Source organism: Phoca vitulina, unplaced genomic scaffold, assembly GCF_004348235.1.
Source record: "Phoca vitulina isolate PV1807 unplaced genomic scaffold, GSC_HSeal_1.0 scaffold126, whole genome shotgun sequence".
NCBI lineage: Eukaryota > Metazoa > Chordata > Mammalia > Carnivora > Phocidae > Phoca > Phoca vitulina.
Genome location: NW_022589829.1, coordinates 396719 through 414920, shown reverse-complemented (window position 1 = coordinate 414920; position 18202 = coordinate 396719). Strand labels below are relative to the sequence as shown.

The 18202-nt window shown below is 42.6% G+C and overlaps 1 protein-coding gene across 5 annotated transcripts in view; it reads left to right on the top strand.

The window, feature by feature from the left end:
• The window catches only part of GNAL (G protein subunit alpha L), a 140444-nt gene that overhangs the window by 90171 nt on the left and 32071 nt on the right, over window positions 1–18202 (top strand). For all 5 annotated transcript variants that reach the window (XM_032399029.1, XM_032399031.1, XM_032399032.1 and 2 more), the window contains one exon: window positions 5907–6004. In XM_032399029.1, coding sequence (XP_032254920.1) covers window positions 5907–6004 — 98 coding nt within the window. The remainder of the gene's footprint in view (window positions 1–5906; window positions 6005–18202) is intronic.

The window sequence follows — 18202 nt, the reverse complement described above, 5'->3', positions numbered from 1 at the left end:
AAAACCTGTAGCTGACAAAGGACTTAAACCCAGACAATTTTTTCAAATGTCTTATTCTTGTAAGAGAAATAAAACTCAATAGTAAGAAGACATATAACCCAATTTTTTTTAAAGGGGCAAAATATTTGGGCAGACACTTAAGAAGATATGCAAGTAGCCAATGATCACATAAAAAGATGTTCAAACTCATTGTCATTAGGGAAATGCAAACTGAAACCATAATTAGATGCCACTACATACCCACCAGAGTAATTCAAATTAAAAAGACTGGACAAAACCAGCTATTGAGGATGTGGTGTAACTAGAACTCTTAGACACGGATCGCTTGACAATGTATGAGGGAATAGCCACTTTGAAAAACAGTGTAGCAGTTTTTTGTTTTTAGATTGTATTTATTTACTTGACAGAGAGAGACACAGTGAGAAAGGGAACACAAGCAGGGGGAGTAGCAGAGGGAGAAGCAGGCTTCCCGCGGAGCAGGGAGCCCGATGTGGGGCTCAATCCCAGGACGCTGGGATCATGACCCGAGCCGAAGGCAGACTATTAAGGACTGAGCCACCTAGGCGCCCCAACAGTGTAGCAGTTTTTTAAAGTTAAACACATCCCATATAATCCAGCAATTCCTCTCCTGGGTAAAATCAACCCAGTCAGGTACACAGATATTCCAAACAGCACTATTCACGACAGTCAAGAACTGAAAATAACCCAAATGTCCATCCGCTGCTGAATGAATAAACAAAACACGGTATATTCACACAGCAGAGTAGAACTCAGCAATTTTTTAAGAAGAACAACTGCTCATTTACATAACAAAATGGATGACTCAAAAATTCCATGCTAAATCAAAGAAGACAGACACGAAAGACAAGGTGATTTCATTTATATGAAATTTCTTGGAAAAGGCAAAACTGTAGGGACAGAAGTAAGATTAACTGTGTCTGAGACCAGGGCTGGGGGCCGGGCTTGGCTCCAGAGAATTGGGTAAGAAGATGATGAGGTGTTCTAAAACTTGCTTGTGTCAGTGGTGGCCTGATTGAATGAAGAAATGGGTGAATTTTATGGTATATATAGTATACCTCAAAAGCTGTTAAAAATGATTCTAAGAATAGTTAAAGTAGGCTGTCCTAAAGGGAAAAAAGTAGACAAGTGTGGGGTATATTATAAATTTGCCTTTGCCCTCCCTGGTCTCCCGGGCTCAGGGAGCAGGAGGAGAGAGGAGGAGGAAGGTAGCTGGCCTCAGAGCATGCTTGTGAAGCCAGGTTTGACCACTTCCTTCCAGGAGAGCTTGAGCAAGGATAAAGTATCCTTAATCATACTTGTTTTGTCATCTGTCAAATGGGAATTGAATCGCCTACAAGGCAGGGTTGTCTCAGTTGGGACCTTGTACATAAGGCCCTTAGAACATTGCCTGGAACATACGAGGTGCTCAGTAAATGGTAGGCGTGACCTCTTTTTATATGAGTTACTTGCTAAGATGGTTGCCCAGGGTGGTCAGGGGAAAGACATGGGCGAGGGGACTGCTAATGACTTTAATGTTTGGGTTTCTTTTTTTTAACATAGTTTCTGAAAGTTGTTTCTAAATAGAATTTTAGACATACTGTATTAAATTAGATTTGAGGATGGACAGAGATTATGAATAACAAAATCACAGTGTCAGCAGGCATGATAGATCCCACACAGACTTGATATCCACCAGATATTTGAAAAAACAAATGACAAATCCTGTTCGATCATTCTGTTATCCGAGGGATAAAATTGAGTGCGTGTATTTTAAATGAATCAGACCTAAACTTGAGCTTTAGAAAATTCCATGTAAATAAATGGCTTCTGACCTGAAACTGCCTGTTTCTAAGGTCTATTTGATGGTGGTGGTGGACGTTATCCACTATGTTCTCATAAAAAGTTCCATCAAACATTTATTTATACTTCGGCTTGTTCCAGGAAGGATTTAGTGCTGCTCACAAAGTTATAAAATACAAGGTAATAAAATAACTGAAAATGCAGGAGAACAGAATTAGGAACAGGAGATAAGTTATGTGGGGCCAGAAGTGAAGTTAGCATCCAGAGTGTAAGGCCAAGCCCTACACACACATGAGGACTGACCCCAAAACGGGACTTCCAAGCTTTCCTGCAGTCAACTCAGTGACGTAAATGAAAACGTAGAAGAGCCACAGGGCTCTGAAGATTAAACGTTAACAATAAAATATAAAAAGCGTTTGCTTCAGAAATGCAAAAAAAAAGTATTCCTGATACTAAAATTCGAGATATTTTCCATAAGTCACCTTAGAAGAAATATCGGGCAATGAGCATGAGGAAGAATGTTTTTACACTCAACCTAGTGACAGTTTCCACCCGCACTGCGTGTGAAAGCAGTTCTTCCCAAGACCTGCGTGCGTAGCCAGAGCGTTGACTCCAAACCACCTCACAGCATTCCCTTCCAGAGACAAGAAATACCCTTTGGGTTCTTATTTCAAAAATGAAAAATAGATCCCGGCTGTTAGTGTAACCAAAAAGTTCCATCAGCAGGGATCTCATGCAAGAATTTGCATTCTTAACATTTCCTATTGTCATATGATTTCCATTTCAGAGCAGTTATGAGGAATTTAAAAGAAAAAGAAAAAACTTGTTACTCATCTGAGAATCCCGGGTTAGCTTTGTACTTCGTGTGGAAAGGGAAATGTAGACTGCAGTACCAGAAGGAAAATGCTGTAACATGAAATGGAGGAGTTATTTACATTTTTTTATTTTAATTTAAATTTTGATTGAAAAATCAGAATGATGCTGTGAAAATGTTAAAGCCTCGCCTTTTTTAAAAGTAAGTTTAAATTTGGTATCATTATCATTTTTACTTTCTATAACACAACTTAAACTCCCTTGGTTTTTTTGTTTTTTTTTTTTAATTTGAGTAGAGCTGAACACAATATGACATTAGTTTCAGCTATACAACTCAGTGACTCGGTAAGCTTGTAGGTTATGCTATGTCAAAGCCCTTTATTTTTTTAATTTTTTTTTATTAACATATAACGTATCATTTGTTTCAGGGGTACAGGTCTGTGATTGATCACTCTTACACAATTCACAGCGTGTCAAGGCCCTTTAAATAAGAGTAACAAATGTTTGCATATTTCAGTTGCTAAATACATGAAGATCACAAGGCGATTCTCATTCAGTAATACCGAAAAAGTTAAATATCAGTGATTTTCTTTTTATACTCTCAATTTCTACATATTCTCAGTTGTCAAAAGCAGGTTACATTTCTCTGTGAATCATCTTTTTTTTATTTTCAGTCACACACACACACACACACACACACACACACACACAAAACACTGAAATTAGTTTTATTTGATATTATTCATCTTAGCTGCTAATAGAGGCATACCAAAATTACTCTTCAGGTTTATTTCCCAGCTGGTTTCACGAATGCATGAGAATTCTAGCCTGGTTCTGGACAACCGGTTAAGTACAGCTAGAGAGGCTGCATTGGCTGACTTATTTGTTGTTATATTTTTAGTTGAGATAGTGGTGTTTTGGCTATGACTTTTAAGAGCCTTTATCTTTCAGAAGTAATGTTGAAATAAAATTATATGGCATAAGAGGTTAGCTGCAAAATAACAAATGTGGGGAAAGGCATGAGTTATTAAAAAAGAGAGAGAGAGAATTGGCCATGTGTTGGTAAACACAGAGGCTGAGTAATGAGTGGCCTGGGGAATTCTCTCTGCTTTTGTAAGTTTGCATTTTTGTCTAATAAAAGGCAGAAGCAATGGCAGTAGCAGCTCTGCAATTTTCCATGAGGTTGTTAGAACCCCTTAAAAAGTAAACATGGAGAATCCTGGAGACCTAGCTATATTCTAGTCCAATGTCTTTGTTCACCAACCACAAAGCCGAAGCAGAGATTGTTGCTGCTTTTATGTTCCTTTGGTGTCGTCCAAAGCATCTGCTTTAAAAACACAGTGCCCACAATTCCTGTTTTACTACTGCTATCAACACGGACCCCAGAAATCATGCATCTTGGTTCTTGATTCAAGCACTCCTCTATAATTCTGTCTCAGAGGCTTCAGCTCAGCCTGCTGAAGAAAAAAATGATTCAGACACCTGATAAAGACAGTAAGGAACTTTATTCAAGAAACTACTACACTGGGGGTTTGCAGGAGAGGAGAGAGATGGGGCTCGATTCCAAATATCACCATGACACAGAGGTTAACATTGTCTTTCAAGACCATCTCGACAATAGAAAGTAGAGTATTTTTCGTTTGGGGTGTGTGTGTGTCTGTCTGTCTGTCTGTCTGTCTTCATATGGCTCTTAGAAGAAAAAAATTTTTGAGGAAGCCTATAAAAACTCCCTCACTGGAGTGACAAGAGCAGTAGTGGGAGATTCCAGAAGGAGCCATAAATCTAGGGAGACAAAAACTGAGAGGTTCAGCTCCTCTCCTTCATATGGAGATTTCCCCTTCGTTGTCACCTGTGGGTAGTTTGGATTTGTTGATGACAATGAGCAGCCGGACACACGATAGGTATAGAGACGCGGCAGACCTTTAAAGATTGTCCCTGATCCTAGGATGTCAGAGCCTCATGGCCCCTCACCCCTCCTGCCCCTTCTAAGGTTTTGTACCTAATTGTGTACTTGTGATTTTGTTTCTTTTTTCAAAGAGGGCCCCCTCAGTACTCAGGTCCACCCTTGTATGGACTTGTGAATCTTCAAGAAAAGAATCAGCCCTTTATTTTTTTTTTTCTCCAAAAAATCTATGGCCATGAGGTGTCAGAAGCCCCAGACCCTTTGGTGCAGATCAGAGATGGGAATGGGTGCTTCCTGGGGCTGCCGCGAGGGCAGATGACTAATGTGGGAAGGGATATAAATATTCTAATGAACGGGTTTGTGAAAATTTACGTAACTTCTTTTATATTTAGCAGCTGATGTGTTGTCATTTGCTTCCATAGCACTGTTAATTTAATTTGGGTAATTTTGGAAATATGAATTCATAAAGCCACCTCTTACTTTGAGAGAAGGAGAGTTCTTGGTTCGGAGGGTGCTGCTTGCCATAATGGATGAAATTAAGCTCTGCGCCCACATGGGCTTGAGGGAACCAAAAATCACAGTTCACATGTAACTCATAGTGTTAGAAAATGCCAGAAAACAGCGACTTAGTATCCCCAAAGGGTGAAATTTTCAAGGTTTACTTCTGATGTACCTAATGCTTCTGGGCCGAATTTAACCCATCTGCTCAGTCATGGCTATTCATAATCATGGCTCACGGAAACTTTAAAAGACAACAGCTAAAACAGAACTTACCATTGGAATAGGCACACCTTTCACTGATGAAGTGACAAGTACCACTAGACAGGTGACTGAGTACGAAGAACTTTAAAATTTTTTTTTTTTTAAAGATTTTATTTATTTATTTGACAGAGAGAAAGACATAGCGAGAGAGGGAACACAAGCAGGGGGAGTGGGAGAGGGAGAAGCAGGCTTCCCGCGGAGCGGGGAGCCCGATGCGGGGCTCGATCCCAGGACCCTGGGATCATGACCTGAGCCGAAGGCAGACGCTTAACGACTGAGCCACCCAGGTGCCCCAGAACTTTAAAATTTTTGTTAAAATAGCTGTTGTATATATAGTTGATGAATGCCACAAAATTACTTTTGACTCATAATTTTCATTTGGGGGATCTTTCTGGAAGGACAAGAATGTTTGACAGGTTGAATCGAGCAATGATAACACAGGTGCATCCATTTCTTATCAGGCCGCTCTCAAGTCCTATGAGTTTTCCTCTGTGTGAAGTCGATTCCTACAAGGAAGATAATTCATGCGCTACCTGCAAAAAATTTTTTGGCAGTTTCTTTTTACTTTTAACTTTTTAAGAGATTGTAACACTTGTGCTTTCTTATTTCAAACTTTTTCAAATGTTAGGAATTCTTCGATCATGTGAAGAAGCTCTGGGATGATGAAGGCGTGAAGGCGTGCTTTGAGAGGTCCAACGAGTACCAGCTGATTGACTGCGCACAATAGTAAGTCAGCTTCTGAGCACGGCCAGGCCTCTCTGAAGCTACCCTTTCGCCCTCGGTTATGCTGCCCTCCCAGGGTCACTGAAGTCTCTTGAGTGCAAGGAACAAAGCATTAACATCTTACTACAGAAATCAACTTTTAAAAGGGCACGGATTTGGTAGATGGAAAACTGAAACTCCAACGGGAATCAGTGTTTCAAGGAAGAACCAGAAGCAGGTGTATTCATTTTACCCAGACCCTTGTTTTCAGTTCTGTTCATCTTTTTGCTTTCTATAAAATTATAGGCATATCTGTAAATTAGAATGTACTTAGATATTCGTTATTATATTTTCACTTTGGAACAGGGCCCCCAAATTAAATTTTAAAATAATATCCACATCTGCAATTGAACCCAAGCTCTTACTTGAAGTAATAAGCGATCATCCTATACATGTTAGAAGTAGACTAGAACCTTGAAAGTGGATGGTAATTAATAGAATAAGTAAAGCCTTGATGAAAAAATGCAATGAGAAATATGAAATAAGGAAAGGACTCTGGTGCCTAGGCTGGCTCATTGTTTTCCCTGAAATGCTCATTTTCCTATTTTCTTTTGCTATTTTAGATTCATTCTATAACCATTAGACAATAGTGGGCCCAAGAAGAATGTTAATCAAGAACTTCTAGATATGTTTGCTATTTTGATAACAAAAACTGTATTTAAAGTTGTTTTATATAACACTTGGGACAGCAAGAAATGAGCGCTTTTACATTTTAGGTCTGTAAACTCTAAAAATTCATACCTGTGGAAGAGATTCCATAAGCATACAATCTGGGAATTCACAGTAGTTGGAACCCCCTGGTGGAGCGACACTGTGAATACTGACTTCAAGGACAGGGTAGCTGTGCGGCCTCCCCAGCCCCTCCTCACCCAGAGTTCAGGCACCATCCCCTCGTGACAGGCACCGAGAGAAGCCAATGACAAGGGCCCGAGGACAGGGTGCTGGGCGTGTCCCAGGCAGTGACAGGAAGCCAGCCTGGGGACAGATGGGTAAGGGAAGAGTGGCCAACTCTCAAACACATGAGAGAGGTCAGTGAGGCCAGACCCTCCCAGTTGCCAAAGGTCCTGCCAAGGACCTTGGATTTCTTCCAAATGCAGTGAGTGACCATCAGTTCCATGAGTGAGATTGTTGGGGTCACTCTGGCTGCTACGTGGAGTATTAGAAGAAGGGAACAAGGACCCGAGCGGGATGGCTCGGGTCAGGTGCAGCCATGGAGGTGAGCCCTGGGACCCAAAGGGGCAGAACGAGGTGGTGAACCAGAATGCTGGGGGCAGAAGAAAGTGGGGATCAAGGAGGACAACAGGGAAGGTCACGGTGCCATTTATTGAGAGGGAGGAACCCGGAAGATGTTGTGTATGGGAGGACGGGGGACAATATCAAGCCCCGGGTTGGAGAAGTTAGGTTGGAGATACCTGAGGGGACTCCCAAGGGGAGAGATGAAGCAGACAGCTGGTTGTAGAGCCTGGAGCTCAGAATCGAGACCGGCAGAATATATAGAGGACAGGGTCCTGGACAAGGAAATTCAATCCCCAGAGGCTGGTTTCAGGAGGAGGGGCCTAAAACCATATCCAAGAAGTAGGCAGAGAGGGAGTCCTTCAGAGGAGAGGGGAGGATCTCGCGGTTGAGATGGGGGAGGAGTGATGATGTTAAGATTCGCTTAACCTCCTCCTTATGGTGACCAAGAGCTGGCTCATCCTCCCCCCAGTCCATGCGCATTTGGTGGGCGGCACGTGCGTCTAGGCAGCGCTCTGGGTGCGGCAGGGGTAGTGAAATGGCGACGCAGCCCCCACCGGCTGCATACACGCTGAAATGAGCACCAAAAGCATTAATGGCCCTCCGCTGTATATGCTGAAGAAACTATTTACTAATTAAAAATTTCTGTGAATTAGAAAAGTATTTAAAATTTCTCGTCTCCTGCCATGCTTCACCAGTCCTTCAAGACTTACCTTAAATCAATATTCCCTTTTTAAATCGGCGTGCCCTTTAGTTGACGTTTGTGGGTGCACTGCTGTGGTTACTCTCCTGTCATTTGGTATGTACATTTGCTTCCACAAGAGCCAGGCTCGGTTAGGTTTGGAGGTGGAGTGGGGCAAGGTTCCCAGTGGAGCTCAGATGCACCCTGGGAGGGTCTCAGGAGGCACACCACTCCCCGAAGGGCCCTTATCTTCCCTCGGGCTCTCACTAGCTCTTTCTCGAACATGTCATCTAGGTTGTTTAAAAGCCACAGCGAGGGGGGAGGGGGGGCGCCTAAGTGGCTCAGTCGTTAAGCGTCTGCGTTTGGCTCAGGTCATGATCCCAGGGTCTTGGGATCGAGCCCCGCATCAGGCTCCCTGCTCGGCAGGAAGCCTGCTTCTCCCTCTCCCACTCACCCTGCTTTGCTTGTGTTCCCTCTCTCACTGTGTCTCTCTCTGTCAAATAAATAAATAAAATCATTTAAAAAATTAAACACAGTGGTGTTGTAGAGATGGAAAGACTATCCTAAGTTAATGCTAGCGATGGGAATTTCAAGCACAGCTCATAATAATATTAAATTCACTTACACTGGCATTTCAAGTTGATGGGAATATGTGCTTTCTCGTCCTTTTCCAGTGTTTCTTGAGCAGAGACATCGTGAGGGAGCGCCACAGTGCTACTCAGTATCAAATTATTCTCACACCACTCCAGTAATAGAATGAATGACTTAATTTAACGTAGAATATGCAGATATAAATTTTTTAAAAGGAAGAAGTGGTATAAGCCTTGACAATAGGCAGTGAGGATTCAGATCTCGGCTCTGCCACTGACAGTCATGTGAGAGTCTGGGCAAACTCATGGGGACAATTATGGGTCCCATTCTCATACGGCTCTCATAGAATTAAATATGTATATCTCCAAAGTCCTCAAAATAGTGCCCGTGAGCCCGTCAGCTCTTGCTGTTACATCACCAGTGTGGAAGCTGAGGTCCAGAGAGGTAAACTAAGGCACGTAAGACCAGAGTTTCTCAGAAATAGGTGGCACAGAGCCAAGGTCTGACATTCCTTCGGTCCCATCCTTTTAGATTAGTGAGAGCCATGGGCACACACTGCCTCGCTCGTGAGGTCAAGACTCCCTCCCCGACTTGTCAGGAACGAGGCACCGAAGCTTCAGCTGTGGCTTTCTTAACTCTGGGCCTGGCAGAATCTCAGAAAGCAATTCCCTGCCTAGACCTCACTAAGTTAATCCTAACTGCTACAACATTGCTTTCTTTATCCATTTTAATACATGTGGGAATCAAGTTAGATCAATAGCCTTTGTCTCTTAATACCTGTTGTTTTTCCTCTAAACTCAGATTTTGAGGTGGGGATGAGGGATTTTAAAAAACAAGGAATATTGCAGTAATTTGTTAGACCAACATAGGGCTACCAAATTTTGTGTTGCCAAATTAGATGTTAAAGAAATAGAAGCTGCCTCCACCAGTCATCAGCATCCCTCCAAGAAAAGAAAGGACATGTCGGCATCCAACCAATGAAGTGACGTGATCTCAGAGGAAAGCCCTGAGACTTGTCCAACCCACGTAATCTTTAACTCCTCAGGGAATGTGTCTTACTCCTCCTAAAATGTCCAAGTGAATGTTCTCTCATGAAGTCAGTGCTCAGTAGGTGCTATTTGAAATAAATGAATTCGCAAAATAGGAGCCTGGTATTCACTATGGTACTTGAGAGGAAAAGCTGGCCTGTCCCTTTAAAAGTACATAGCCCACCCCAGATTCAGGCTCTGTGGCCTCCTTCTTCCGCCTTGCAGATCCCCAGCATTCTGACACGTTTTCTTTTTTCCTCTCATCAAAACTGCTCTGAGAAAAGATCTGACTTACCTCTTGGTGTGAATTTGAGTCACTCTGTTCCCTTGCTCAACAGTATTGCATTTTGAACCTTAACGCTTATTATAAAGGGAATAATTCTAAGCTCCATTAAAGTAATTTCTTCCATGGCAGAAGCCAGGAGAATATTTTGGGTAAGAGGTGCTTCTCAGTGATGCTGAAATTCTGTTAAGGCAGAGCTGCCCATGAAGAGTCTGGGAACGTCTGGCAGTTCCTTAAAAGCTTATACACAGAGGTACCCAGCAGTCCCACTCCTGGATATTTACTCAAGAGAATTAAAAACATACATCCAGGGTCGCCTGGATGGCTCAGTGTTAAGCGTCTGCCTTCAGCTCAGGTCATGATCTCAGGGTTCTGGGATCGAGCCCCGCATCGGGCTCCCTGCTCGGCGGGAAGCCTGCTTCTCCCTCTCCCACTCCCCCTGCTTGTGTTCCCTCTCTCACTCTCTCTCTCTGTGTCAAATAAATAAATAAAATCTAAAAAAAAAAAAAAAAAGCATACATCCACACAAAAACTCATACACGGACGTTCATGGCTGCATTATTCACAAGAGCCAGAGTGCAAACAAGCCAAATGTCCATCAGATGATGAATGGATACACAAAACAGGATCCATCACACAATGGAATATTATTTGGAATAAAAAGGAATGAAGCACTGATTCATGCTACCACATAAATGAACCTTGAAAACATTATATTAAGTGAAAGAAGCCAGACACAAAAGGCCACATATTACATGATCCAGTTTATATGAAATGTCCAGGATAGGCAAATCCACAGAAACAGAAAATAGATTACTGATTGCCGGGGGCAGGGAAAATGGAGAGTGACTGCTAATGGGTATAGGATTTCTTTTGGGGATAATGGGAACATTCTGGAATAGGAGGATAGTATTGATAGTTGCACAACCTTGTGACTATACTAAAAACCACTGGATTGTACAATTCAAACTGGTGAATTTTATGTTATGTGAAATACATGTTATGTGAATTATATCTCAATCTAAAAAAAAGGAAAATTATGGAGGAGGGAGGGATTCAGGGCAGGAAAAGCAATGGGAACACTGGTCAAGATTGGCGGGATGGGGGGGACAATGTCCTCACTGAGCTGGGGGTCCTCTTGTCAACGACAGATGAAAGTCTATGCCTGTAATTACAAGGCCTGCTTTTTATAAGGCCTCCATCAATCACGAATGCATGCCACTCCAATTCTGCAAACATATACAAGCAAACGGGAACCCCCGAATTATAAAGCACCTATGAAATGAAAAAAGCTATGGTGATCTTTATTATGCTATTTGGCATGCAAGGAGTGGAAACTTGCTCAGGCTACTTCAAGAAAAGGGGAATTTGTTCTGAGTCTCTCTGGGAAACCACTATTGAGTCAAAGGCACTGCGGGGACCAGCTCTTCTGTTCCTGCTGTCTGGGCATTTCAACTTCACTTTCCCTGTCTGCTCTTCTCATCCCTGGATCCTACAGCAGGTGCACACTGTAATCTGCAGGCCAGATCCCAGAGGAAACAGAGAGATCGATTTTGCTAAAAGCCAGGCGGCCTGCATCTGGCCGTAGCCTTACCTGCTGTCCCAGGGGCCCACAGGTCCAGTCAGTGGCCACCCCCACATCCTTGAGCAGAGGGTGCGGTAAGGCGGGCCAGCCAGACTGCCCTGCTAGAGGAGTGTGGGAACAGTCATTATAACTGAGCATTAAGTATTGTACTTTGGGAGAAAATGAGTGTCTTCGAAGCACCGAGCAAGCTGTGCAAATCACCAGAGATTATATTTTATCCAGAATTGCCCAGTTCCCACTGTGAAAATTAAAAGACAGTCTCTACTGCATTATCCCCCAAAATGCATTTCCTCTAAGTCCTAATAATAAGTGATTATGTAGCCATGGAAACAGCTATTTTGGGAGAAAGAAAATCAGAGAAAATTGGATCTTTAGAACAGGTTTATAAAATCAGACTTTGCTTAATGTAACTTGAAACTCCACGGCTCACAGTGTAGGTTCTTAGGCTTTGTACCAATTGTTTACATGATAAGCACTTCTAGGAGTGCACCCATTTGAATAATTGGTTTTAGAATACTCGCAAAGAGAGAGAATATTCCAGAAAAAAGGAAATTCGAGTCGTGAGAAAGGTACAGTGACTTTCTGCTGTGTCCCTGTCTGCCTTTGGCCATCTGTCAGGGGTCTTGATGACATTTCCCACATTTACTCTCCAGCACTGTTTGGTTCTCATGGCTCCAAAGTCCCTGAATCTAAGCTTTCAGGACAATCAGGAAACTATTAGCACAAATGAAGTTTCAACTTCAAAGTTGCTTTTTTTTTCCAGGTCATTTTAAAATAAGAGAAACTATAATTTAAAATGTGTATGTTACTATATACTGTTGAACTCATTAAACATATAATCAAACCGCCTGGGGGCACATAAACGTTCTTCTCAGTTCTCATTTTGACCTTCATCTCTAGCCAGATTTGTTGTCAGATTTATTTTCTTGATCTGTAGAATTGGAAATGTTCCTGTTTATGGGCAGTACAGTCCACTTTTTTTTAGGTATGAAGAATAAATTTAGTGGCAGGGCGAAGTAGGTAGACCAAATAGACTAAGTCGGTCAGCCCCCGGTTATATCCATTTCTCCCACGCCCGTTTGGAAACCCTGCCCTGAGAAGGAATTTTGAAGAGGGCTTGCGTGGTACACATGCTTTCGTGTGAGCAGGAAGCCTACACCTCTCCTCCTGCGTTTCCCTCACGCTCCGCTGCGACCACACTCACACCCCTTCTGACACCAGACGTGTGAGGTATTTTCCCACGCCAGGCAGTGCACCACGACACCAGCTGGGTGTCCTCCCACTCAACTCAATTCTGACGCTGTCTACCTAGAACCCGTGTCGCATGCCACAGGTTAAGGGCTCAGTCCCATGAGGTTGCCCCCACTGCAGATGCCAGGCTCAAGGGATAGGTGATCTACAGCGTCTGCCCTACTATTGACAACTCGCAGAACTCAGGGACACTTCCTCACATTTACTGGTTTATGAAAGGAAATGATAAAGGATACGGATGAGCAGCCGCATGAAGAGATGTGCAGGGCGAGATCAGGAGGGGTCTCGAGCACAGGAGCCTCTGTCCCCGTGGAGTTGGGATGTGCCATCCTCCTGGTGCGTGCAATGCATTCACCAGCCTAGAAGCTCTCCAAACCCCGTACTTAGGGAGGCTCCATCACGTCGGCATGATCTACTCTTAACTCCAGCCCCTCTCCCCTTCTTGGAGGATGGGGTGGTGGGGAGCTGAAAGTTCCAAGCTTCTAATCATGGCTTGGTCCTTGCAGTGACCAGCCCCATCCAGGAGCCCACCCAGAGTCACCTCATTAAAACAAAAGACATTCCTGTCACACAGGAAGGTACAAGGGATTTAAGAACTAGTATCAGGAGGGGCGCCTGGGTGGCTCAGTCGTTAAGCGTCTGCCTTCGGCTCAGGTCATGATCCCAGGGTCCTGGGATCGAGTCCCGCATCAGGCTCCCTGCTCGGCGGGGAGTCTGCTTCTCCCTCTCCCACTCCCCCTGCTTGTGTTCCCTCTCTCTGTCAAATAAATAAAATTAAAAAAAAAAAAAAGAACTAGTGTCAGGAATGGGGGCAAAGACGAAGTATTAGAACAGAAGATGCCTCTAGTGCTCTTCCCATTTAGGAATTTACAAGGGGTTCAGAAGCTCTGTGCCAGGAATCAGGATCAGAGACCAATAGGTATTTTTTTTTCCTATTTCTCACATGCGTAAAAAATTTTTTTTAAATCTTTCAGAAAACTACTCCCTTGAGTGGAGAATCCTGGTGGGTTCCCACACATCACCTCATTTAATCCTCATGCTTCCTATAAAGAGAGGATGCTGAGATGGGGCTACAAATCCTGTCCCTTCCAGCATGTCACACTAATTTCTGGTGTTTCTCATTCCCTAGATATTGTTAGATTCATTTTGAAGGCTGTGAAAATCAAGCCTTTGAATTATATATGGTAAATAATAATAATGTTTTTGCTGCCTTAGAGCTCTATTTCCCCAGTTATTTCTTAGAAATAGAACCCTTGTCAAACAGTGTCCTGTGCAGTGTACCAGCAGTGAGGAGCCCAGCGCGTCACCCTTAGCCTCTCCCATGCTCCTTACGGTGGCGAGGAACACTCCACAGGGCCCAGCTTAAAGACTAAGGCCACTAGGGCACATGGGTGGCTCAGTCAGTTAAGCGTCTGCCTTCAACTCAGGTCATGATCCCAGGGTCCTGGGATCAAGCCCCGCGTCAGGCTCCTTGCTCAGTGGGGAGCCTGCTTCTCCCTCTACCCTTCCCCCCCTGCTCGTGATCTCTCTCTCTCTCTCAAATAAATAAGTAAAATCTTTTTTAAAAAATAAATAAAATTTAAAAAAATAGAAAATAAATGAAAACTAAGGCCAGTTTCCAAAGTTGAAGCAGCAGGACCAAATGCAATTTGCATCAAATACCAAACCAAAGTCATATTTTGTTGGACTAAATATAGCAAACCAAAGTGGTATTTTATTAGAGAGAAATTTATTTTAGATAGCCACATGGATCACATTTACTTTGTATAAGATCTATGTGGCCATTTTGATAAAAACAGAATTAAAACCCAGTGCTCATAGATGACAGTTGAGTCTTTCACTAGGGCTCAACGTCCGGTTACTTCCTGCCGGGGAAAGGGTGTTTGGGAATACTCTGGTTTATGTAGATGAGTAACAGCAAATAGTAGCAAAAACAGGGTTGTTTGTTGGTTTTTGTGTTTTTTTTTAATTTGCTTTGTAATCACCAGAAACATTTTAAGTTAAATGATGCCGAATGTGAAAAGGAGAAGAGTAAGAAATTCTCTTCCTAGTTGAATTCCGAGCAGCCTCCTCACATTTCTAAATATAAATGCGAGGTCTGATAGACACTTAGATGTTTTGGTTTTTTAACTTTTAAATGCACAAAGATAGTCTTTAAGACAGAATTCTGTTCTGTGCCACATTTTCACCAGTGGTGATGTGGCAGTTGCTCATTTGTGACGAGCCTGGGCTCAGCATGGGACGGGCCTTGCTGCATCGTCCGTGTCCCGTGGGAACTTACCGTCGTGGTTATCCTGCGGGTCGGGCGCGGCGCCGTCTGGACGACGGCCAGTGACCCCGACAGCCTTCCTGCCAAACAGTACCACAGCTGCCAGAAGTGGAAAATACGTGCATAACAGCTTGATAGGAGCTGGGAGCACACAGGTGTTCGCATGGGTCGAAACTCAGCAAAGGTACACTCAAGAGTTGTGTTTGTTTGGACCTAATTTTTAACCGCAGAAGAAAAAAACTGTGAACAAATATTGATGTCTAGACAAAGATCTGCATGTTGAAGTATTTAGGAGGAAGTGAATTGGTGTCTGCAATTTCTTTGAAATGCATCAAAAGTAAGGTAGATAGACAGATGGATATGTGATTTTTTTTTTAAGTATGGTAAAATGGTAATGGCAAAATCTAGATGGTGGGTGTTCAAGCATCCACTATAAAATTATTTCAAGTTGTATGTTTGAAATGTGTCAAAATAAAATGTAGGGGGAGGGATATACACGTGTACAGAAGTCTACAGAAAAATAAATTACATAGCAGCACAAGTTAACACATCAGTGGTACTCCACACATTATAATATGCCACATAAGACATTTGCCTGTAGGGGGGGCGGTTATTACAATTCTCTGAAGTGTTTGCTGAGTTCTTTGAAACATTTCCAAGGACCCCAAGGACCTCAGATTGAAAACCACTAAATCGAGTATGAACAAAGTGTACAGCTTCAGAAAGACTTACAGGTGTGTCCCGGATTTCTGAGCCTCCACGGGTAGCTGCAAGACAGCCCATAGTTGTAGAAATTTACGAGGTGGGGCAAACAAATTAATCCTCACACTAACCCAAAGAGGAGGAAAACAAATCACCTGATATTACACAGGACCACACCGTGCCATCTTATGACTTCATTTATCCAGGATTTCAAATCTTAAACCTAAAGATGTGAGAGACTATTTTAGGTTAAAAGTTCAACATTATGTGAGCTTCAAATGTGTGTCAGGTGCCACCAGACGCTAAATTGTAAAGATGATGAGGCCTGGCCCTAAGCTTATAAATAAGTGGATTTTCACAAGGGCACCCATTTTCTCAGATTCTGAAGCCACTTTCATCTGCCTTGCATTTCCATCCAATTCATATCGTGAGCATAGTTTGCAGATGAAAGCCAGGATAGATGTTTTTATAGAGGTCCTCGTGGTTCAAGAAAGTGAAAAGACAACTCACAGAAGGGGATATATTTATAAATCATGTATCTTATAAGGGACTTGTATCCAGAATATATAAATAACTCCTACAGCTCAGTAATAAAAGGTTAAATAATTTTCATATTAATGTTTTCATCAATTTTAGAATGAGCAAAGGATCAGAATAGACATTTCCCCAATAAGATATGTAAATGGCCAGTAAGCTCATGAGAAGATGCTCAACAGCATTAGCCATTGGGAAATGCAAATCAAAACCATAATGAGATTCCACTGCACAGCCACTAGGATGGCTACAATCAAAAAGTCAAATAAAAACAAACGTTGGCAAGCATGTGTAGAAATTGGAACCCTCAGATATTGCTGGTGGGAATATAAAATGGTACAGCCGCTTCAGAAAACAGTCTAGCAGCTCTACAAAAAGTTAATCACAGAGTTCCCATGTGACCCAGCAGTTCCACCCCCAGATACATATTCAAGAGAATTGAAAACATACATCCCCACAAAAAACTCAAGACAAATATTCACAGCAGCATTATTCATAAGAGCCAAAAAGTGGAAACAACCCAATTGCCCATCAGTTGATGAATGGGTACACAAAATGTGGTCTGTCTGCACAGTGGATTATTATCGAGCTATGAAAAGGAATGAAACACTCATACAGGCTACAACATGGAAGAACCTTGGAAACATTATGCTCAGTGAAAGAGGGCGGACACAGAAGGCCACATGTTGTATGATTCCATTTCTATGAAATGCCCAGAACAGACATATAGAGACAGAAAGTAGATTAGGGTTGCATAGGGCTGAGGGAGGGTGTGGGGGGGCAGATGAGGAGTGACTGCCTGATGGGTACAAGGTTTCCTTTCAGAGTGATGAAAATGTCCTGAAAGTGATTATGGAGATGGTTGCGCCACTCTGAATAAGCAAAACACCATTGAATCGTGCACTTCAAATCCACCTTAAATTGACATTTTTTTTAAGATTTTTTATTTATTTATTTGACAGAGAGAGACACAGCGAGAGAGGGAACACAAGCAGGGGGAGTGGGAGAGGGAGAAGCAGGCTTCCCGAGGAGCAGGGAGCCCGATGCGGGGCTCGATCCCAGGACCATGGGACCATGACCTGAGCCGAAGGCAGACGCTTAACAACTGAGCCACCCAGGCACCCCACACCTTAAATTGAGATGCCCTGTTGGAACTCGCTTAATTAAATCTTAACTTGGACACCTCAGTAAAATTAATTTGGAGACTGCTGATCATTGGGATTTCCTAATTCCAGGGCCTTTCAGTTTAATTCCAAGGCAGGGGAAGAGACTCCATTCAAAAGTGAACAATCGCTTGATTAAAGTTCATATTCCTGACCCTGTACAGTGCATTCTGGTTCATCTGTGCGCTCGAACTGAGTGTGGCGATAGTCGTAACGCCGTGGAAAGCATTCAGTATAAGACTTATAACATTTCACATTTTGCACATGCTTCCTTTTTAAATCAGTTTAAGAGAGGAAAAAGAAGAAAAGAAATGCAAAAGCAAAAACACTGATTGAAAATATGATTCTCATGCTGAAAAGATGTCATTAAGACATATTAAATCTCTAAAAAAGCATCATCATGGAAGTTAGCAGGTAATTTTATCAGAAGTTATTTCCGTGGCATTTTGAGTTACTCCTTTCCATGCAGAGCCTGACACCGTAACGACTCATTAAATATGTGTTGAATGAATAATAAATCTAATCAAGTTTTTTAAACTCTTCCTTATGAATGGTTCACGTGCCGTTGTTGACTGCTGGCGTGAAATTGTTGCTTACCACTGCATCTGGACCCATGCCCCTGCCTCATAGTAGGTGGTCAAGAAATAGTTGTTAAATGAATGGACTTTGATAGCTTTTCTTCCTCTGTGTTCTCTACCATTCGTATTCACCATTCTCATGTATACAGAATCAATTTTGCTGTAAAGCTCAGATCAAGGCACGGTATCTGTTCATAGAAGCATTATTCAAAATAGCCAGAAAGTGGAAACAAGAAAAATGTCCATCAAATGCTGAATGGAGA